General features: G+C 33.8%; 1 protein-coding gene across 1 annotated transcript; it reads left to right on the forward strand.

Annotated features, from left to right (window-relative positions):
* The first annotated feature begins 11,129 nt into the window (after positions 1 to 11,129).
* Positions 11,130 to 11,802, forward strand: LOC120176343. The gene is made up of 2 exons (XM_039182785.1): positions 11,130 to 11,425; positions 11,503 to 11,802. Exons 1-2 carry the CDS (start codon positions 11,152 to 11,154, stop codon positions 11,568 to 11,570), a joined length of 342 nt encoding a protein of 113 aa, XP_039038716.1. The 5' UTR covers positions 11,130 to 11,151; the 3' UTR covers positions 11,571 to 11,802.
* Positions 11,803 to 15,250: the final 3,448 nt, after the last annotated feature.

Raw genomic sequence — 15,250 nt, forward strand, 5'->3', positions numbered from 1 at the left:
CGTTAGTTCCAATGCCCTTGTTCCTTTCGAAACCCATACTTGCCTAATTTTAAAACGTTTTCCTTTCTTCAAAGGACAAGTATGTTCCAAATGACCATGATAATGGCAATGTGAGCATTTTGCCATTTTTAAACATAATAGATTGTTTTTAGAATTAATTATTTTTCTTTTGTTAAGCTTTCAAGCTTAACTTCTAACTCAAAATTTTTCTTTCTAAATCATTTATTTTGATTGAATTCATGGTCTCAAATCCCAAATACAACCTATTATAAGATCTGTAACTCATCAAAAGTAAATGAATTAAATTCATTTGAGTTAGAAGATACCTCGGGCTCTTCAAGAGCCATTAGACACACCTTTGTTGGTTCTTTTTTCTTGTTTCCATGGATTTCATCGAGCTTATTCCAAAGCTCCTGGCACTTGAACATGAAGAAACCCCTTCATAGATTTCATGACCAAATGCACAAAACAACAGTGCATGGCCTTGGCATTTGTGCATGGCCTTGGCATTAAGTTGAGCTTTCTTCTGTTCTTTGTCACTCATCTTCTTCTCCTTCTTCTTTAGAGAAGAGTAGCCGTTCTTGATTATCTCCCATGCATCAAGATCATTGGATTGGATGAATACCTTCATTAATTTCTTCCAATGACGATAGTTGACTCCATTGAAGTAGGAGGCTTGTCCGTTGGTAGGGAGTCTTCCATGTGGAACGAGCCGGAGGTGAAAGCCATTTTCTCGGTTGTGTCGGGAATTGGTAGAGCTTCTTCTAGGATCGTCTCAAGGTGGTTAAACCTTCTTAACGAGTTAGGCTCTGATGCCAATTGTAGGGATTTTCGGAAGCTCGATTCGACAACCGAAACGGTTTGCAAAGAGGGTCGAAATGGTTTTTGAGTTTAGGGAGTAAAGAGATTGAAAGATAGAAAATTGCATAATGATTTAGAGTGGTTCGACTTTCTAAACCAAAGTCTACGTCCACTACCTTAGCTCCTCACCAAGGATTTTCCAACAAATTCACTAATTTGTTCTTTCTTTTGAGGACAAAGAGATAACCTTACAACTCCCTAGTGTTTTCGGGCTAAACTAGAACCTTTTCCCTAGCTTTTACATGGCATAAGCTAGAACCTTTCCCTTTACAAAAGGATAAAATAAGTAAACAAAAACTTCTCTAAGGTAGGTGTTTACAAGATTGAGCTCACAAGAACAAAATATTTACAAGAGAATGATGAAATAAGATTGAAAAACTCTTCTATTGTGTTTGATTACTTGGATAGTAGTATCTTACTTCTTCAAGTGTCCTTAGCTTGTATTATAGCTTGGAATGCGTTTGATGTTGTATATAGTCGTTGGGGATATTTTGGAGCCGTTTGAGGATGATTTTTCTACTCAAAAAGGCTGCCTACGATATGGGGTATCGGTACCCCTTCATAGGGTATCGGTACTCCTTCATAAAATTCAAATTAAACTAGCCGTTGTAGCCAGGGGGTATAGATACCCTCCGAAATCTGGAATTTGAGCCTTCAGAGGGGTATGGATACCCCTGTAGGGGGTATCGGTACCCTATAACATTTTTGCTCAAATTCGAATTTTAATGGACTTTGAATTATTTTTCAAACCTTTTAAAACTTTGAATAAATTCAATTAAGTCCAAAATCATTTTGTAAATTCAATTCAAGTCTAAAAACCATTTTGCCTTAAATTGTTATATCAAAACATAGTTCAACACTTTTACAAAAGAAAAGAAAGAACTCAATGAAAACAATCTCGAGGTGTCAGATAGCAAGGACTACTTTATACTCTGTTGATTCTAGTCGGTATGAGAATCACGCACAATCATTATTCGTATCAACAAGTTGTTTGGAAATGCCAAGGAAATAGTGGCAACTATAGAAGTTCAGAATGATGAAAAAAAGACATGCAGACAGAACTCATTGGTGTTTGATAGTTTACTTCCAACATCAGGGGAAATAAAACTGGAAACTCCAATTCAACCCAAGTTGAGAGGTGGCTCTCGTTGTGATTCCATCCCAATATCTATAAGGAATTGTATGAGAACTGTTAGAAGCCCGAGAAGTGGCCCCGCATTATGTGAAACCTTTGTAGCCTCCATATCCAAGTTGGTATGACATCAACGTTCATTGTGAATATCATGCTGGGATTGAAGGACATTTTATGTTCTACCTTCAAACGTCGAGTCCAACTTCTACTAGATCATGGAGTATTGGAGTTTGAATTGAAAGGACAACCTAGTTTGGTAACAGATATCCTGTTGGGTTCTAACCAAAAGTGACCAAAGGTAAGGGTATTAGTGAGGACATCCAAGAAGAAGATTGTTTGCCAAAGTATGGAGCTCAGATTCGTCATTTAAGAAGTGAAATGATAAATTGAGCAGAGATAGAAGCCATACGAGATGATTTTCAAGGATCAGTCAAGCTTTTAAATTTGTTGGTATAGGAAATGTCCCAGATGAGTGGATAACAGGAGTCGCTAAACTAAAGAATGACGCTGAACAGTGGAGAAAGAATTGTAAGGTACAGAAGGTCGAGCCGAGAAGTTTTCTCATGAATTACAATTGCAGAAAAAGATGCAATATAGTTGTTGATAATTGGGAATATATCAGGCCGAAAAATCATATGTTAATAGGTTCATTGCCAATATGGAAATGTCATATCAACGTCACAAGCGAGAGAATGACGCTGAGCTAGAAGCCGTTAGAGCCAAAAGACGAAGTTGATGAAGATTGTGGATGATTGTAGTGATCTTATACAAGAGCTTCATAACCACAATGACTTTCTTACAAGGAAGATTCAATAGCAGTGTCTACAGCTCGAGAATCAACATAGAAAAAGAGACAACGTAATGAAAAAAAACTATGACCCAAACAAGCAATGTGGCTCAAAAATGGGTTGATTTAACTGGCTTTGCAAGAAAATTGAAGCAGATTGACAACTCGACCCCGAGCATGAGTGGAAATTAAATTGGCTTTTGAAGGAGATAGAAAAATTTGGATTGAAAGCTGTCCGTTATATGTAAAGTTTGTTTGATGTATCGAGACCTGTTTAATGAAAGTTTTTAAGATGGTCACTCTGGAATGACACCTTTTGTATTGCATTTGGTATTTGCATTTTCATTATATGTATTTATTTAAGCATTTTACATGCATTAATTATAAAAACACATAAATAATTTATGGAAGGATATGTGATAGTAATAACAAGATCATCCATTCATATACTTCTCATCGTCATGAATAAATAAATGGAAACAATTGAGCAATCTCATAAGGGGTCACAAGATCAGTTGCAAAAGCATTAGTCGGGTCACAACAAGATATGAGAAATCAAGCATCGGGTTCTTTGCAAGGCGTATCGAATCAAATGATCCAGGTACTGGTACCACAGGCTGCTGGTAAAGAGAAAAAGGAGGATAAAGTAAATCAATCTCATCAGACTGGTCTATCAAGAGTGATAATTTGCCCTGGGAGCACCTAACTCAGACCTAGAGAAGAGCCTCGTCAATTTTGAGCAATTTGAAGACAAATTCGTGGTTGAATGAAGCCATTAAAGATATGAAGGTTATTAATGCCCCTCACAAGGAGTTAGAAGCTAGAGAACTCATTTGGTCCCTGATTTGGTCATCCCACATGAATTTAGGGTGCCTAATTTTGAAAAATATGATGGCACTAGTTGTCCCCTAATTCATATAAAGATTTTGTAGAAAGATGGGGGTACCTAATAATCTGTTGATTCATTACTTGATAGTCTTGCTGGGCCATCTATAGTATGGATAACCGTTTGAACAAAGAACAGATCAAGACATGGGTCAACCTAGCTGATGCTTTTCTGGGACAATATCAATATGTTAAAGGCTTAGCCCATAACGTCATGACCTTCAAAGGATAAGAATGAAAGCTACTGAGAGCTTTAAAAAATATGCCCTAAGATGGAGTTAGTGGCAGCACAAGTTCAACCTCCTTTTGTTAGAAAAGAAATCTATGAGTACCCACTTTGGGGCATGATCAGAAACCCAGATCATGTTGGGATGACAAGATTTAGACCAAGAAGATATTGAGAATGAGTCTCACAACTTGAAGTGTCAGGGGCAGACCGTGAATTTGAGCAGAGCTTACCTTGTAAAGTAACCAACCGAGCATCAATCAATGGAAGAGTTCAGAAAGAACTTAGAAAGCGTAATTGAGCCAAGGAAGGAAATGGGGCAACACAGTGGTATTTCTTATCATAGTAAAAAGTTGAGAGAAAGCAATTTCTTGAAATGAAGATAGAAAACAAAGACAACAAGAAGATAGAAAAGATCAGAAAGCTCTTAAAAATGCAAGTTGGAAATTATGTTGTTATACGTATATCTAAAGCAAACCCCGGAGATGAATGATCAAGTAGAAGAAGACTAAGTTCGCCACTTTGAAGTCAAATGAAGATGAAATCGACATTTATGCATTCGTGAGAACATCATTTGCATAAAAGAAAATGCATTACACTAATACATTTAATTGCATTCGTGTTTCATGCATAAACACATGATTTTGACAGATCTTCCAGTGAAAAGAGAAGATGCATGATGTTAAAATCCCGACAATTGAAAGGTAGAAGTTAAACATCAATACAGGGAATCATGTTTAGAGAGGCAGAACCTGAGGAACGCAGGGTCAATTCATAGAGGAAGTATTACTTTGAAGCGGGGAACGAGGCCCGATCATTAAGTCTTTTTATGAAGTGAAATGAGGAGGATTTATCATTAAAATATAAAATTTGAGATTTTGAAAAATAAGAAAGGTTTCTTACCCAGTAAACAATTTAAGTCCTTCGGGCCATCAGTAAGTCTTTCGAGCATGATGATTAAAAATTCTTCAGGTCATCTGTAAGCCTTTAGAGCAAGATGATAAGTCCTTCGGGCCATCCATAAGACCTTCGGGTAGGATGTTTCACACGAGTTTGAAAAATAAGAAAGTGATGCTTTAAGAAAATGAACCTTTGAATACTAAGAAGGCGATTTCCAAATTTTCGCACTTAGTAAGTTCTTCGGGCCATCAATAGTCTTTCGAGCATGATGCTTAAATCCTTAGGCCATCAGTAAGTCTTTCGAGCACGATGATTTAAATCCTTCGGGTAATTTGTAATCCTTCACGGAAGAGTACTGAAGCAAACCCATCAGTAGTTTTTCGAGCATGATGAAATCCTTCGGGTAATTTATAAGCCTTCACCGAAGAGTAGTGAAGCAAATCCATCAATAAGTCTTTCGAGTATGATGATGAAATCCTTCGGGTCATTTGTAAGTCTTTCGAGCAAGATGATAAGTCATTCGGGCCAGTTTAAGCATTCTCGGAAAAGTGTTAGAGCAAATCAGATCATTAGATGTGAGAGGAAAACGAAGGTTCTCGAGTACAAAGAAGGATCAATTGATTAAAGGAAATGCGCACGAGGAGTCATTACCAATTCAAAGTCACAGGAAGAGAGAGGTTCAGATATCAGTCGAGTCAGGAAGATTCTCATATCTAGTTGTTGTGAGACAAGCTCCCGCAAAAGAAATAGATTCTTAAAGATTCTCTTAAATTCTAAATTTTTTAGTATAATTTTTTTCAAATCTTCAAGCATACACTAATGAGTGGTAACGTTTGATTTTCAAGTTTAACCTTCGAAGTTGAGCCTTCATGGAAGAATAGTGAAGCAGAATTACACCAGAAAATTGTTCGAGTTCTCGTAGGCAGAAGATTGTTCGAGTTCTACTCCCTGAAGCAGAGGGAGAGAACCCGTAAGCAGAAGATTTTTCGAGTTCTACTCCTTGAAGCAAGAGGGCGAACCCATAAATAGAGATTGTTCGAGTTCTACTCCCTAAAGCAATAGGGAGCGAACCCGTTTTTTAGAAGATTGTTCATGTTCCTTAATCCCTGAAACAAGAGGGAGTGGACACGTCATTCGAAGATTATTCGAGTCTCATTTACCTGAAGTTACAGTGGAGCAAATTAATCTTTTTAAAGTTCTCATGGCCGGACAAACTTGACCATCTATTGATCTTTGCTCTATTCTCGTTACCGACAATGAGCAAAGAGGGACAACTGTAGATGCTCGATTTGTCCGGGTGTTATTTGAGTTTATTTGGGTTTTTATATTTTAGTAATTATATTTATATTAGTTAGTTTTATTAATTAATATTGTTTAATTAAATAAATTATTATGGTATGCTTATATGTATATGTATTACTATATAGATAATAATTAATATTAAGTATATGTATATTGATGGGCTATAATAAAGTATTAATTAAAATGTTTTTTTACAGGCCCAAACAAGGCAACGTTGATTCAATCCAATAGAGACTCGATTTGGAGCAACCCGTACCAATGACAAACTCGAGTCCTATAAGACAGCTGCTCATTCTTGCTGAAGCGGTTTTCAAAGGTACCTACAATAGGAAATGACAAAAAATTCATCACAAGGTGGGAAGCAGTTTGTAAAAAAGGGGTGGGAACGGTTTAGAAAACTAAAGGGAAGCAGTTTGTAAAAGAGAGGAATCATCACAAATTACGGGGAAACGGAGCGAAGAAAAAAGAGGAAAAAAGAAACCATTACGAGAGACCAGAGATCATTGTATTTGTTTTTTTCAAAACACAAGAGAGCTTCCCCTATTGATTCTTTTTACAGAGAAAGAAAAAAACATTGTATTCGAAGATCAAAGAAAACAAAGCCCTCTTTTATCGAACCAAAGCAATATACAGAATAAAAAAAGGGTATTATTTCTTAGTTTCCATTCTCAATTGCTTTCATAATTTTATTGTGTGTATATGCTTTGAATTGAAACCAAGTCAAAATAATGGTATGTTCACCATAGAGGGGTTATTTCTGGTGCTATGTTCGAAGGAAAGTTGAGTAGTCGGGTTTGGGTTTCTAAAAAACAGAAAAGGAAATTAGTGGGCATTTAGAAATTAGTTTGTTTAAGAATTTAAAGGAAGTAAGAGAGTTTAATCGGTTTACCTTATTCACTGGAAACGTTATCGTTGGTTTTGTGCGAGTAAGTGGGTATCGTCGTGTGAGCTTCGAAAGGGTAGATAGCGTGAGGGGTCTCGAGGGTTTCGGTAAAGATGATAGAAAGGTTAGCGATCGGAGAGGGTTACAGCTATCATGGCACGGCGGTCGGAGCCATTGGTTGTGAGGCTCTCGATTCAGCTAGCGTAAAAGGAAGGGAGAGTGGAGAGTAAAGTGATGAGCGGCCACTGCTTTTGGCTAGGAGTAATTAGTTAGCTTAGGTTTAGTTTTAGTTTAGGTTATGTATTTTGTGTTTTAGGTTAATTATTCATTTAGTCACTCACGCTTTAGGCTAAATTATGTTTTAGTCCTCTCAGTTAGCGTTTTTTACATTTCTGTCACTTGTAAAAGTCTGTTTTTAATTTTGTCTTTTTTGTCCTGGTGTCTTTTTTTCCAGTTTTGGTTTTCTATTTTATTCTTTTGGATTAATTATTTTCATACCCTTATTAGTTAAGTGTTTTTTTTTATTTTAACCCTGTCTAATTATTGATACACATGTTTAATTTCCGTTTCATCTAATTTTAGTCCTAAGTGTAATGTATTTAATTTTGATATTTAGACATTGGACCTTAAGTTTTTTGCATGTTGCATTTTAGTTGTGGATATGTTTGTGTTTATATAGTTTTAGTCCATTCTATTAACCATAGTTTTATTTTAGTTTCATTATTTAAAGTGCATAGTAGGTGTGTTTTTATCTCGATTATTATTACTTTGGTAGTTAGGGGTAATTTATTATTATTGAACCCTGGTTTTAACAAGTATGATCAGTTTCTAAAATTTGCACTTTGAAATTTTGTGGTTTTGCTTTTCTATTTTAGTGATATATATATATATATATATTATATATATATTTTTAATACACATATATGTATAGTTTTTAATATTAGTTAGAATACATTTATTTAATTTTTATTGTAAATGTCTCGTTATATGATTTTTTTAATATTCATTAATATTTAAATGATTGTATTTTTAATTTAGTTTTGCATGATAGCCTCATTTGCATAACTCGACATTACATAATTAGATTAAGGGTAATACACTTTTAATTTAAAATTGTTTTTAAGTGGGTTGTTATAACACATTTGAGGTCCGCTTTTAATGATTTTAAAATAAAGTGTATTCCATTAGTGACGCCTAAAAATTAATCCATCACTTTAAATTTGGGAATGGAAGAAAAAAATGTTCGGCTATTTAAATTTATCGAGAAAAGGTTGTATAGCTTTTAAGATCTGGTCTCGATATTATAATAATCGAACATTCTTTATCTTTCTAAAACGATTTGGTAATTTTAATTTAATTATTTGGTTCTTTTGAATATTATTAAATTCACATATTATTTTATGGGATCAAAAATCAAATTAAGTTTGAATTTGTAAGTTCATTGCGAAGACGTTAATTAATCGACTAGGTACCGATTTAGGGCGTTGTGGGGATGCTAATCCTTCCTCACACGTAATCGACTCCCGAATTCATTTTTGTAACGCAGACCTCAATTTGTTGTTTTAATTAAAATTAATTTTTATTTAAATGATAAACATTTTTTGGGTGGCCCAATCACACCCTAATCAAATATTGGTGGCGATTCCTCGAACCATATTTTTTATTTTTAAAGAATCCCAAATTTTTCGAAACGAGAGTTTTTAAATCGTATTTGTTTTTAATTAAAAATCATTGAAAGAGATAAATTAAAATTGATATGATTTTTAAAAGAGAAAATCGCCTCAGTGACCAAAAAGCTTTAATATACGATTTTAACCAACTTTTTTTGGCAATTCATTGGACTGGACACCAATGGGAATGGGATCGACATAGTGGCCATCACAAATGCCCTGGAAATTCAGAGACCTTCGAGATTCTGAGGGACGCCAACGATACGAACCGGTTTCGGATCAGAGCACCAAATGGATACTACTTGCAGGTAAATGAACTTGCAAGTCTTTATTAAAGCTTGTTTGGTCCAAATAATGGTGTGTATATAGCTATGCCCTTTAGATAAAAAGATGTAAATCGCAGGCGAAAAACAGAAAAGCAGGTGACGGCTGATTCGCGGGTGAGCAAAGGATGGGGAGATGATGATCCGTCGGTGTTTGTGATGAAGAGGATTGAAGTGGAGGGCGAGTTTCAAGTTACCAGTGGCTATGACCCTGAAAAAGCCCCACAAGTCATGAGGGTACGTATTTTCGGCCCTACAAAGATTAATTACTTATTTATTTATCGTTTCATTATGAATGTATTTAATTGCATATTAGTAAGTTTAATACAATGTGAGATATTATCGAGTTAATGTCAACTTCAAGATATCATCTTATTTGTAATCAATCAGTTATCGTTATGAGGAAAAAAAGAGGGTATGCTAAAAAGTATAAGAAATGTTCATCTAACGTGAAAGTTAGGGGTGTTTAAAATATCTGACCTAATTTATTCGACCCGTCGATCTGTTAACCGAACTAAAAAAATCAGATATTTTCTATAAAAAAAGAATACTCGATCGGGCCGGTTACCCTATCCGACATTTTTAGGTCGGATCCATGTCACAAAATTGCATTTTTCTAGATACTCGGTTACATTTATTATTATATATATTATAAAATAATATATTTAATTAGTAATAATTTATATATTAAATTAAACTAATAAAATTTAAAAAAACTCCACCCACACAATAGTTGTATGTTTAATAATTATATAATATTTTTAATAATATAAAATTATTTTTTTAAATTAATAATTTAAAAAAATAAAAACTCGCATATCTGATTACCCAATTACGGGTACCTACAAAATTCGGGTACCCGAGTCAAGACATGAACCAAAAAATCAAAAATTCGCATATCTTATAAAATAGTTCACAATTAATAATTAGCAATTGCATTTGATATTAAATTGCCGGCGTTGATATGAAGATCCAAAAAGTAAGGGATGGACCAGTTTGGGCAGCTATAAAGCTGCTAGACAAAAACAAATTAATACATATTTTAATGCTATAAGACATTGTGTTTAACATATTTGATGTCTATATAATATTGGTATCTTTATAATTTGTATTTGATATTTTATGTTGATTGAGCATTAATTCAGTTGAAACTACTATATATTTAATGAATTTGAGTATAATTAATTTTGATTTAGGTAAATTATATGCTTACTTACTGAACTTTATTCTCTCTCATATTTTACTCACCATACTTCCAATTTTTTAAATTTGCTCGTTGAACTTTGGACATTGAACTTTTTTTGTCACTTAACCGTTAAATTTCTATCGGAAAAAATTAAAAGTATAATGAGTGAAAAAGAAGATAGGGTAAAGTTATTAAGTAAACTTGTGACATGTTTTATTATTAAAATAAGTCACGTAAGCACCTCATTATTGAGTAAACGGCGAGTGACAAAAAAGTTCAATGTCTAAAGTTCAATGGTAAAATGAAAAAATTGAAAGTACGGTGGGAGAAATAAGAGAGAGAGTAAATTTAGTGAGTAAGCATATAATTACCCTTTTAATTAAGATATATGTTACTTTAAAAAAAATAATATGTTAGTGTATGCTTATATCTCTCTTTCTCAGGAGCACTGGAACACATTTATTGTGGAAAAAGACTTCGAATTCATCACAAAATGGTCTTAACGCGGTGCGAATACCAGTTGGCTGGTGGATAGCCATTGATCCGACGCCACCTCCTCCGTTTGTCTGCGGTCCTTGGATTTATTAGACAATGCCTTCCTATGGGCAGAGTAGGTTCCATTTTTCCCCTGCAAAAACATAATTGTGGAAAAAGATATTCATAATTCAGGCTTCTAATTTTCCAGGAAATATGGATTAAAAGTTATAATCGATCTGCATGCTGCACCTGGTTCACAAAATGGCTGGTAGCACAGCGGCTCCAGAGATGGCTCCCAGGAATGGGGCAAAACAGATGAAACCATAAACCAAACAGTAGCTGTTATAGAATTCTTAACATCGAAGTAACAAAAACAAAGCAATCCAATTCTCTTTATTCATTCAAGCTCAAACATAGTATTAGGTCCATAATATGATCACCTCTAAGCTCTAACTCCTCCTTGTCCTTGAACAGATACGCAAAGATCCCAAGCCTCTCACGGGAGCAACACTGTCAAGCATGATCAAATACTACAAAGCCGGTTACGCTGCCATACGTAGGCACTGGGACCGCTTTCATGGTCATGTCCAATCGGTGGGACCGATGAAACCGAGGGAGCTTTTCCGGATGTCCAGTGTTTTACGAGGATCCGTTATTGATGTACATTATTACAATCTGTTCGAAGACAAGTTTAACAACTTGACGGTCCAACAGAACACTGATTTTATATACCACAACCGGTCCTTGCAGCTGAATCAACGCACAACATCTAATGGTTCTCTCACATTTGTTGGTAAGAATCGATGGTTGGTTCACATGCACTCATTAATGGCGAGTTTTAAAACGCAAGGGGTGATGATTTTTTTGCAGGTGAATGGGGGCGGAGTGGGATGTTAATGGAGCTACTAAAGAGGATTATCAACGGTTGCGAAGGCTGAATTGGAGGGTATGGGAGGGCCACTTTGGTTGGGCTTATTGGACTCTCAGGAACGTTAAACAAACATTGGGCCTGGATTGGATGATTCGCAATGCCTACATCAAGCTGGACTAGATTTTTATTATCGTTAAGGTGGGTAACAAACAATAACACTTATCATTGATGTAGCACCACACCCTTCGAATATCGACAAACTGCCACTAGGCATTGAAGAGAAACGTAGCTCAAAAGCCAACAAAAAAAAAACATGCTTTACAATTCCAGTTGCAAAAATGATTAAGAAAACAACAATATAGACATCTCAACTTCTGCTTACCTGTCCCCATGTGTTGTGTCTCAAGCCAAGCATATGGACCACTCAAGTAAAATGGGTCCAACACCATGACTAAAACTGCTTAGTTCATCCAATTGCTGCATCTAATAATCATAATGAAAATTATCAAGTTCAAAGGAAGCGTGGTGAAAAATCATTATGTGAGCGTTTTTTTTATTTTATTTATCGTTTGTGAAGCATTCAACACACCACGCATCCTGATTAGAGAAGATTAGTAGTTTGGTATGATTAAATTCCTTTTTTGATAATTTACGAATGCAATCAAAGCTAGTAACAGAGAAGTTTTACAAAGATTGATGAAGTGTTTGAATTTTCCAAAAAAAAATTATTCCATCTATGCTCATCGATATTAAGTTTAGGATTAAATTTCTCTCTGTCATCACTTTTACATCAATACTCGTGTTTAGCGGGAGAACGAATGCAATCAGCTAGTAACAGAGAAGTTTTACAAAGATTGATGAAGTGTTTGAATTTTCCAAAAAAAAAAATTATTCCATCTATGCTCATCGATATTAAGTTTAGGATTAAATTTCTCTGTGTCATCACTTTTACATCAATACTCGTGTTTAGCGGGAGAAAGAAGAGGTTTTGATGATCATTCCAATTTGAGTTTTATATAATTCTTAGTGTGAAATTACTGTTGAAGATTTCAACATATCAGGGGGTAAATAGAATAGTATCCATTCGCTTTTCTCAAACTGATTAGCATATATCTTAAAAACTAGATGCCGGAAATCTCAGGTTTCAAGCCACATTTCTGGTCAGTTGTCTGATAAAAAGTCATATATGCTTACAAGAATATACACCTTTCTTGTTACATCTCTGCCATATTCCACATTAAAAGAACCAAATGCTCTTTAAAAGAAATCTAACTTTAGATTTTTGTAGCTCAAAATCTCATAATTCAGCTTAAGAAGATCCCCCCAACTTTCCACTTCATTAACGCATTTATAGTCACTGTCATGAATGCCTTAAGAATAGTACATGTAACACTTCTTAAGTGTTATTGTAAAAAGAAAAGATTTCAAAACTCAAAAAATAATAAAATACATATTATAAGTAATGCTAAGATACAATGTTTAAACTATTTGTAAGCTATGGATGAAACGTCGCACTCGTTAAACATGAACTGTTAACAATATATCATGGTGGCTGTGAATGTATTTCTTTGCTGAATTATGGCAACAATAATGAGAAACAGGTTGTCCCCATCAAAGTTAAAATGATAAAGATAAAAGAAAACCATATTCATTTTTCTTACCCTCAATAATGTTGCATTTCAACCAATTGCTTGTATCATTTGTGTGACTGGCCATCTTTTCCTTCAACAAAGTCATTATGATGCCATAGCAGCTGAAACTTTTTCCCAATCTATAAACTATTTCATAGTAAAAATTAATAAGTGTAGAGATTTTAATTTTTTTTTAAAAAGTAATAGAACACTTATTATAATCTATATCAATTTGGTAGCATAGAAAAAGGAATATCGATAAAATCTCAAATTTCATGATTGTTCTTTGAGGCCACTAACCATTAACCTCCATTTGAAGAGCTTATTTTAGTAAGGCTAGAAAAATATATGCTCAAAGTGGGATTTCTTAACTCTGAAGCAAAACAATTAATTCTAGCTTAAGGGTCGTAAATCATCTAAATATAAATACAAGTATTCTATGGGTTGATGGTAAGTGGTGACCGATAAAATATAGCCTTGGATACACACATCACTGCCCTTTTATTTTATTTTTAACTTAACTATGACCGTATATTTAAAGGGACATTAACATTTCACAACATACAGATTGATTGATCAGTTGAAGAGAATGATCCATTAATCACTTGGGTGCAGCTGGAATTCTGGTTTTGCTTTAATATATAGAATCTGTAGCTTCTTTTTTCTTCATAAATTCTCCTATATGAATGAAAGAGGAGGCATCTATTTTGTAATCCTCTCTGATTTCGTGCCTCTATTTGCTACCACGTCTTTTAACTTTTTTCTTTCCTTTGATAATATGATGGAGAATACTTTCGATAATCTTTATTTTTTGTCAAAAAGGGAAGAACAACATAAAATAATATATATATATATATATATATATATATATATATATATATATTACGTAGTTATAACAGATATTTGTACTTTATTTGATTCTAAATTTGATTTTATGATTCATTTGGTATGTAAATTCGACTTCATTGGTTCAAATAAAGCATTTATTAATTTAATTATCACTACCAATTTGAACCAAATAAAATTTAAAAGCAGTTTGAACAAAAAAAATTCAAATTGATATACTTAATTAGAAAAAAAAATATATGTGCAAATCTGAACCCTAAAATTAAATTTCAATATCTAATTGAATAAAAGAACTTAACTGCTAAATTATACCTTAAAATCAAACAAAGTATTTAAATGTATATTTACTCTTTAAATAATAGTTATCCCTCAGACAACCATTTTTCACCAAATGCAACATGCCACGGTTGGTAGAATTATTATTATTATTATACCTTTTTTGAATAATGCAAAGGGTAAATTAAGCGTAAATAATTAGTTATTAATTAATATAACAAAATATGATATTAAGTATCTTAAATGTTCTTTATAGTTCAAAATTTAATATTATGAATAAAAGAACTAAAGTAGATAGCTTATCCCAGCACTTCTCTTTGGTGCCATTCGATTCTCCTCCTGCTGCTATCGAGCCTCTCCTTGCTTCGGATGCTGCCTCTTTGCAGCAGAATTCTCCTTCCCAGTTCTAGTTTAATGTACTAGCCTCTTTCAATTCAAAAAAAGGAAAAGTAGATTAATTATTTCATAATAAAAATTTGTAATATTTTATCTAAATTAATAAATCACTGTATAAAAAATAAACCTACATAAAAGTGAAAACTCAAATTACTCAAGTAAAACATATACCAGCTTCCATTAAATGAAGTCTAATTCCCCAAATAAATATTAGACAGTACTATACAACTACTAGACATATATATACCAGACACCATACTATAGTGGCACAGCAGCAGCCTTTCTGTCATTGGAAGTTGACGCATATGTCCTTTTCAAGGACATTTTTTTCTTATAGGGGTTGAAAAAAATTATTTTCTTTCGTCGAAATTATTTTCAAAAATTGGGTGAATGCTGCAGCATTTGTTAAAAGATGTAAGGACCATCATGTGTCTTTAGAAAGACGCGATTAGAGGCGGATGCATTAAGTCCCCAAGTCAAGTGCATCTTATTATTTAGGAAAAAATGTGAAATTTAATTTAATATGTCAAGAAAAAATAAATAAAAAATTACATACCCATTATTTTTAAGAAAATAATATTAAAATTTTGGATCCTCG

The sequence above is a fragment of the Hibiscus syriacus genome, unplaced genomic scaffold (genome assembly GCF_006381635.1).
Source record: "Hibiscus syriacus cultivar Baekdansim isolate YM2019G1 unplaced genomic scaffold, ASM638163v2 tig00112236_pilon, whole genome shotgun sequence".
Lineage (NCBI taxonomy): Eukaryota > Viridiplantae > Streptophyta > Magnoliopsida > Malvales > Malvaceae > Hibiscus > Hibiscus syriacus.

What these genes read in the sequence shown, in the direction of transcription:
- LOC120176343 (XM_039182785.1), top strand. Translation starts at nt 11,152, where the DNA reads ATGATCAAATACTACAAAGCCGGTTACGCTGCCATACGTAGGCACTGG. An exon ending in TGGTTCTCTCACATTTGTTG is followed by an intron (nt 11,426 to 11,502) that starts GTAAGAATCGAT and finishes ATTTTTTTGCAG; the next exon opens with GTGAATGGGGGCGGAGTGGG.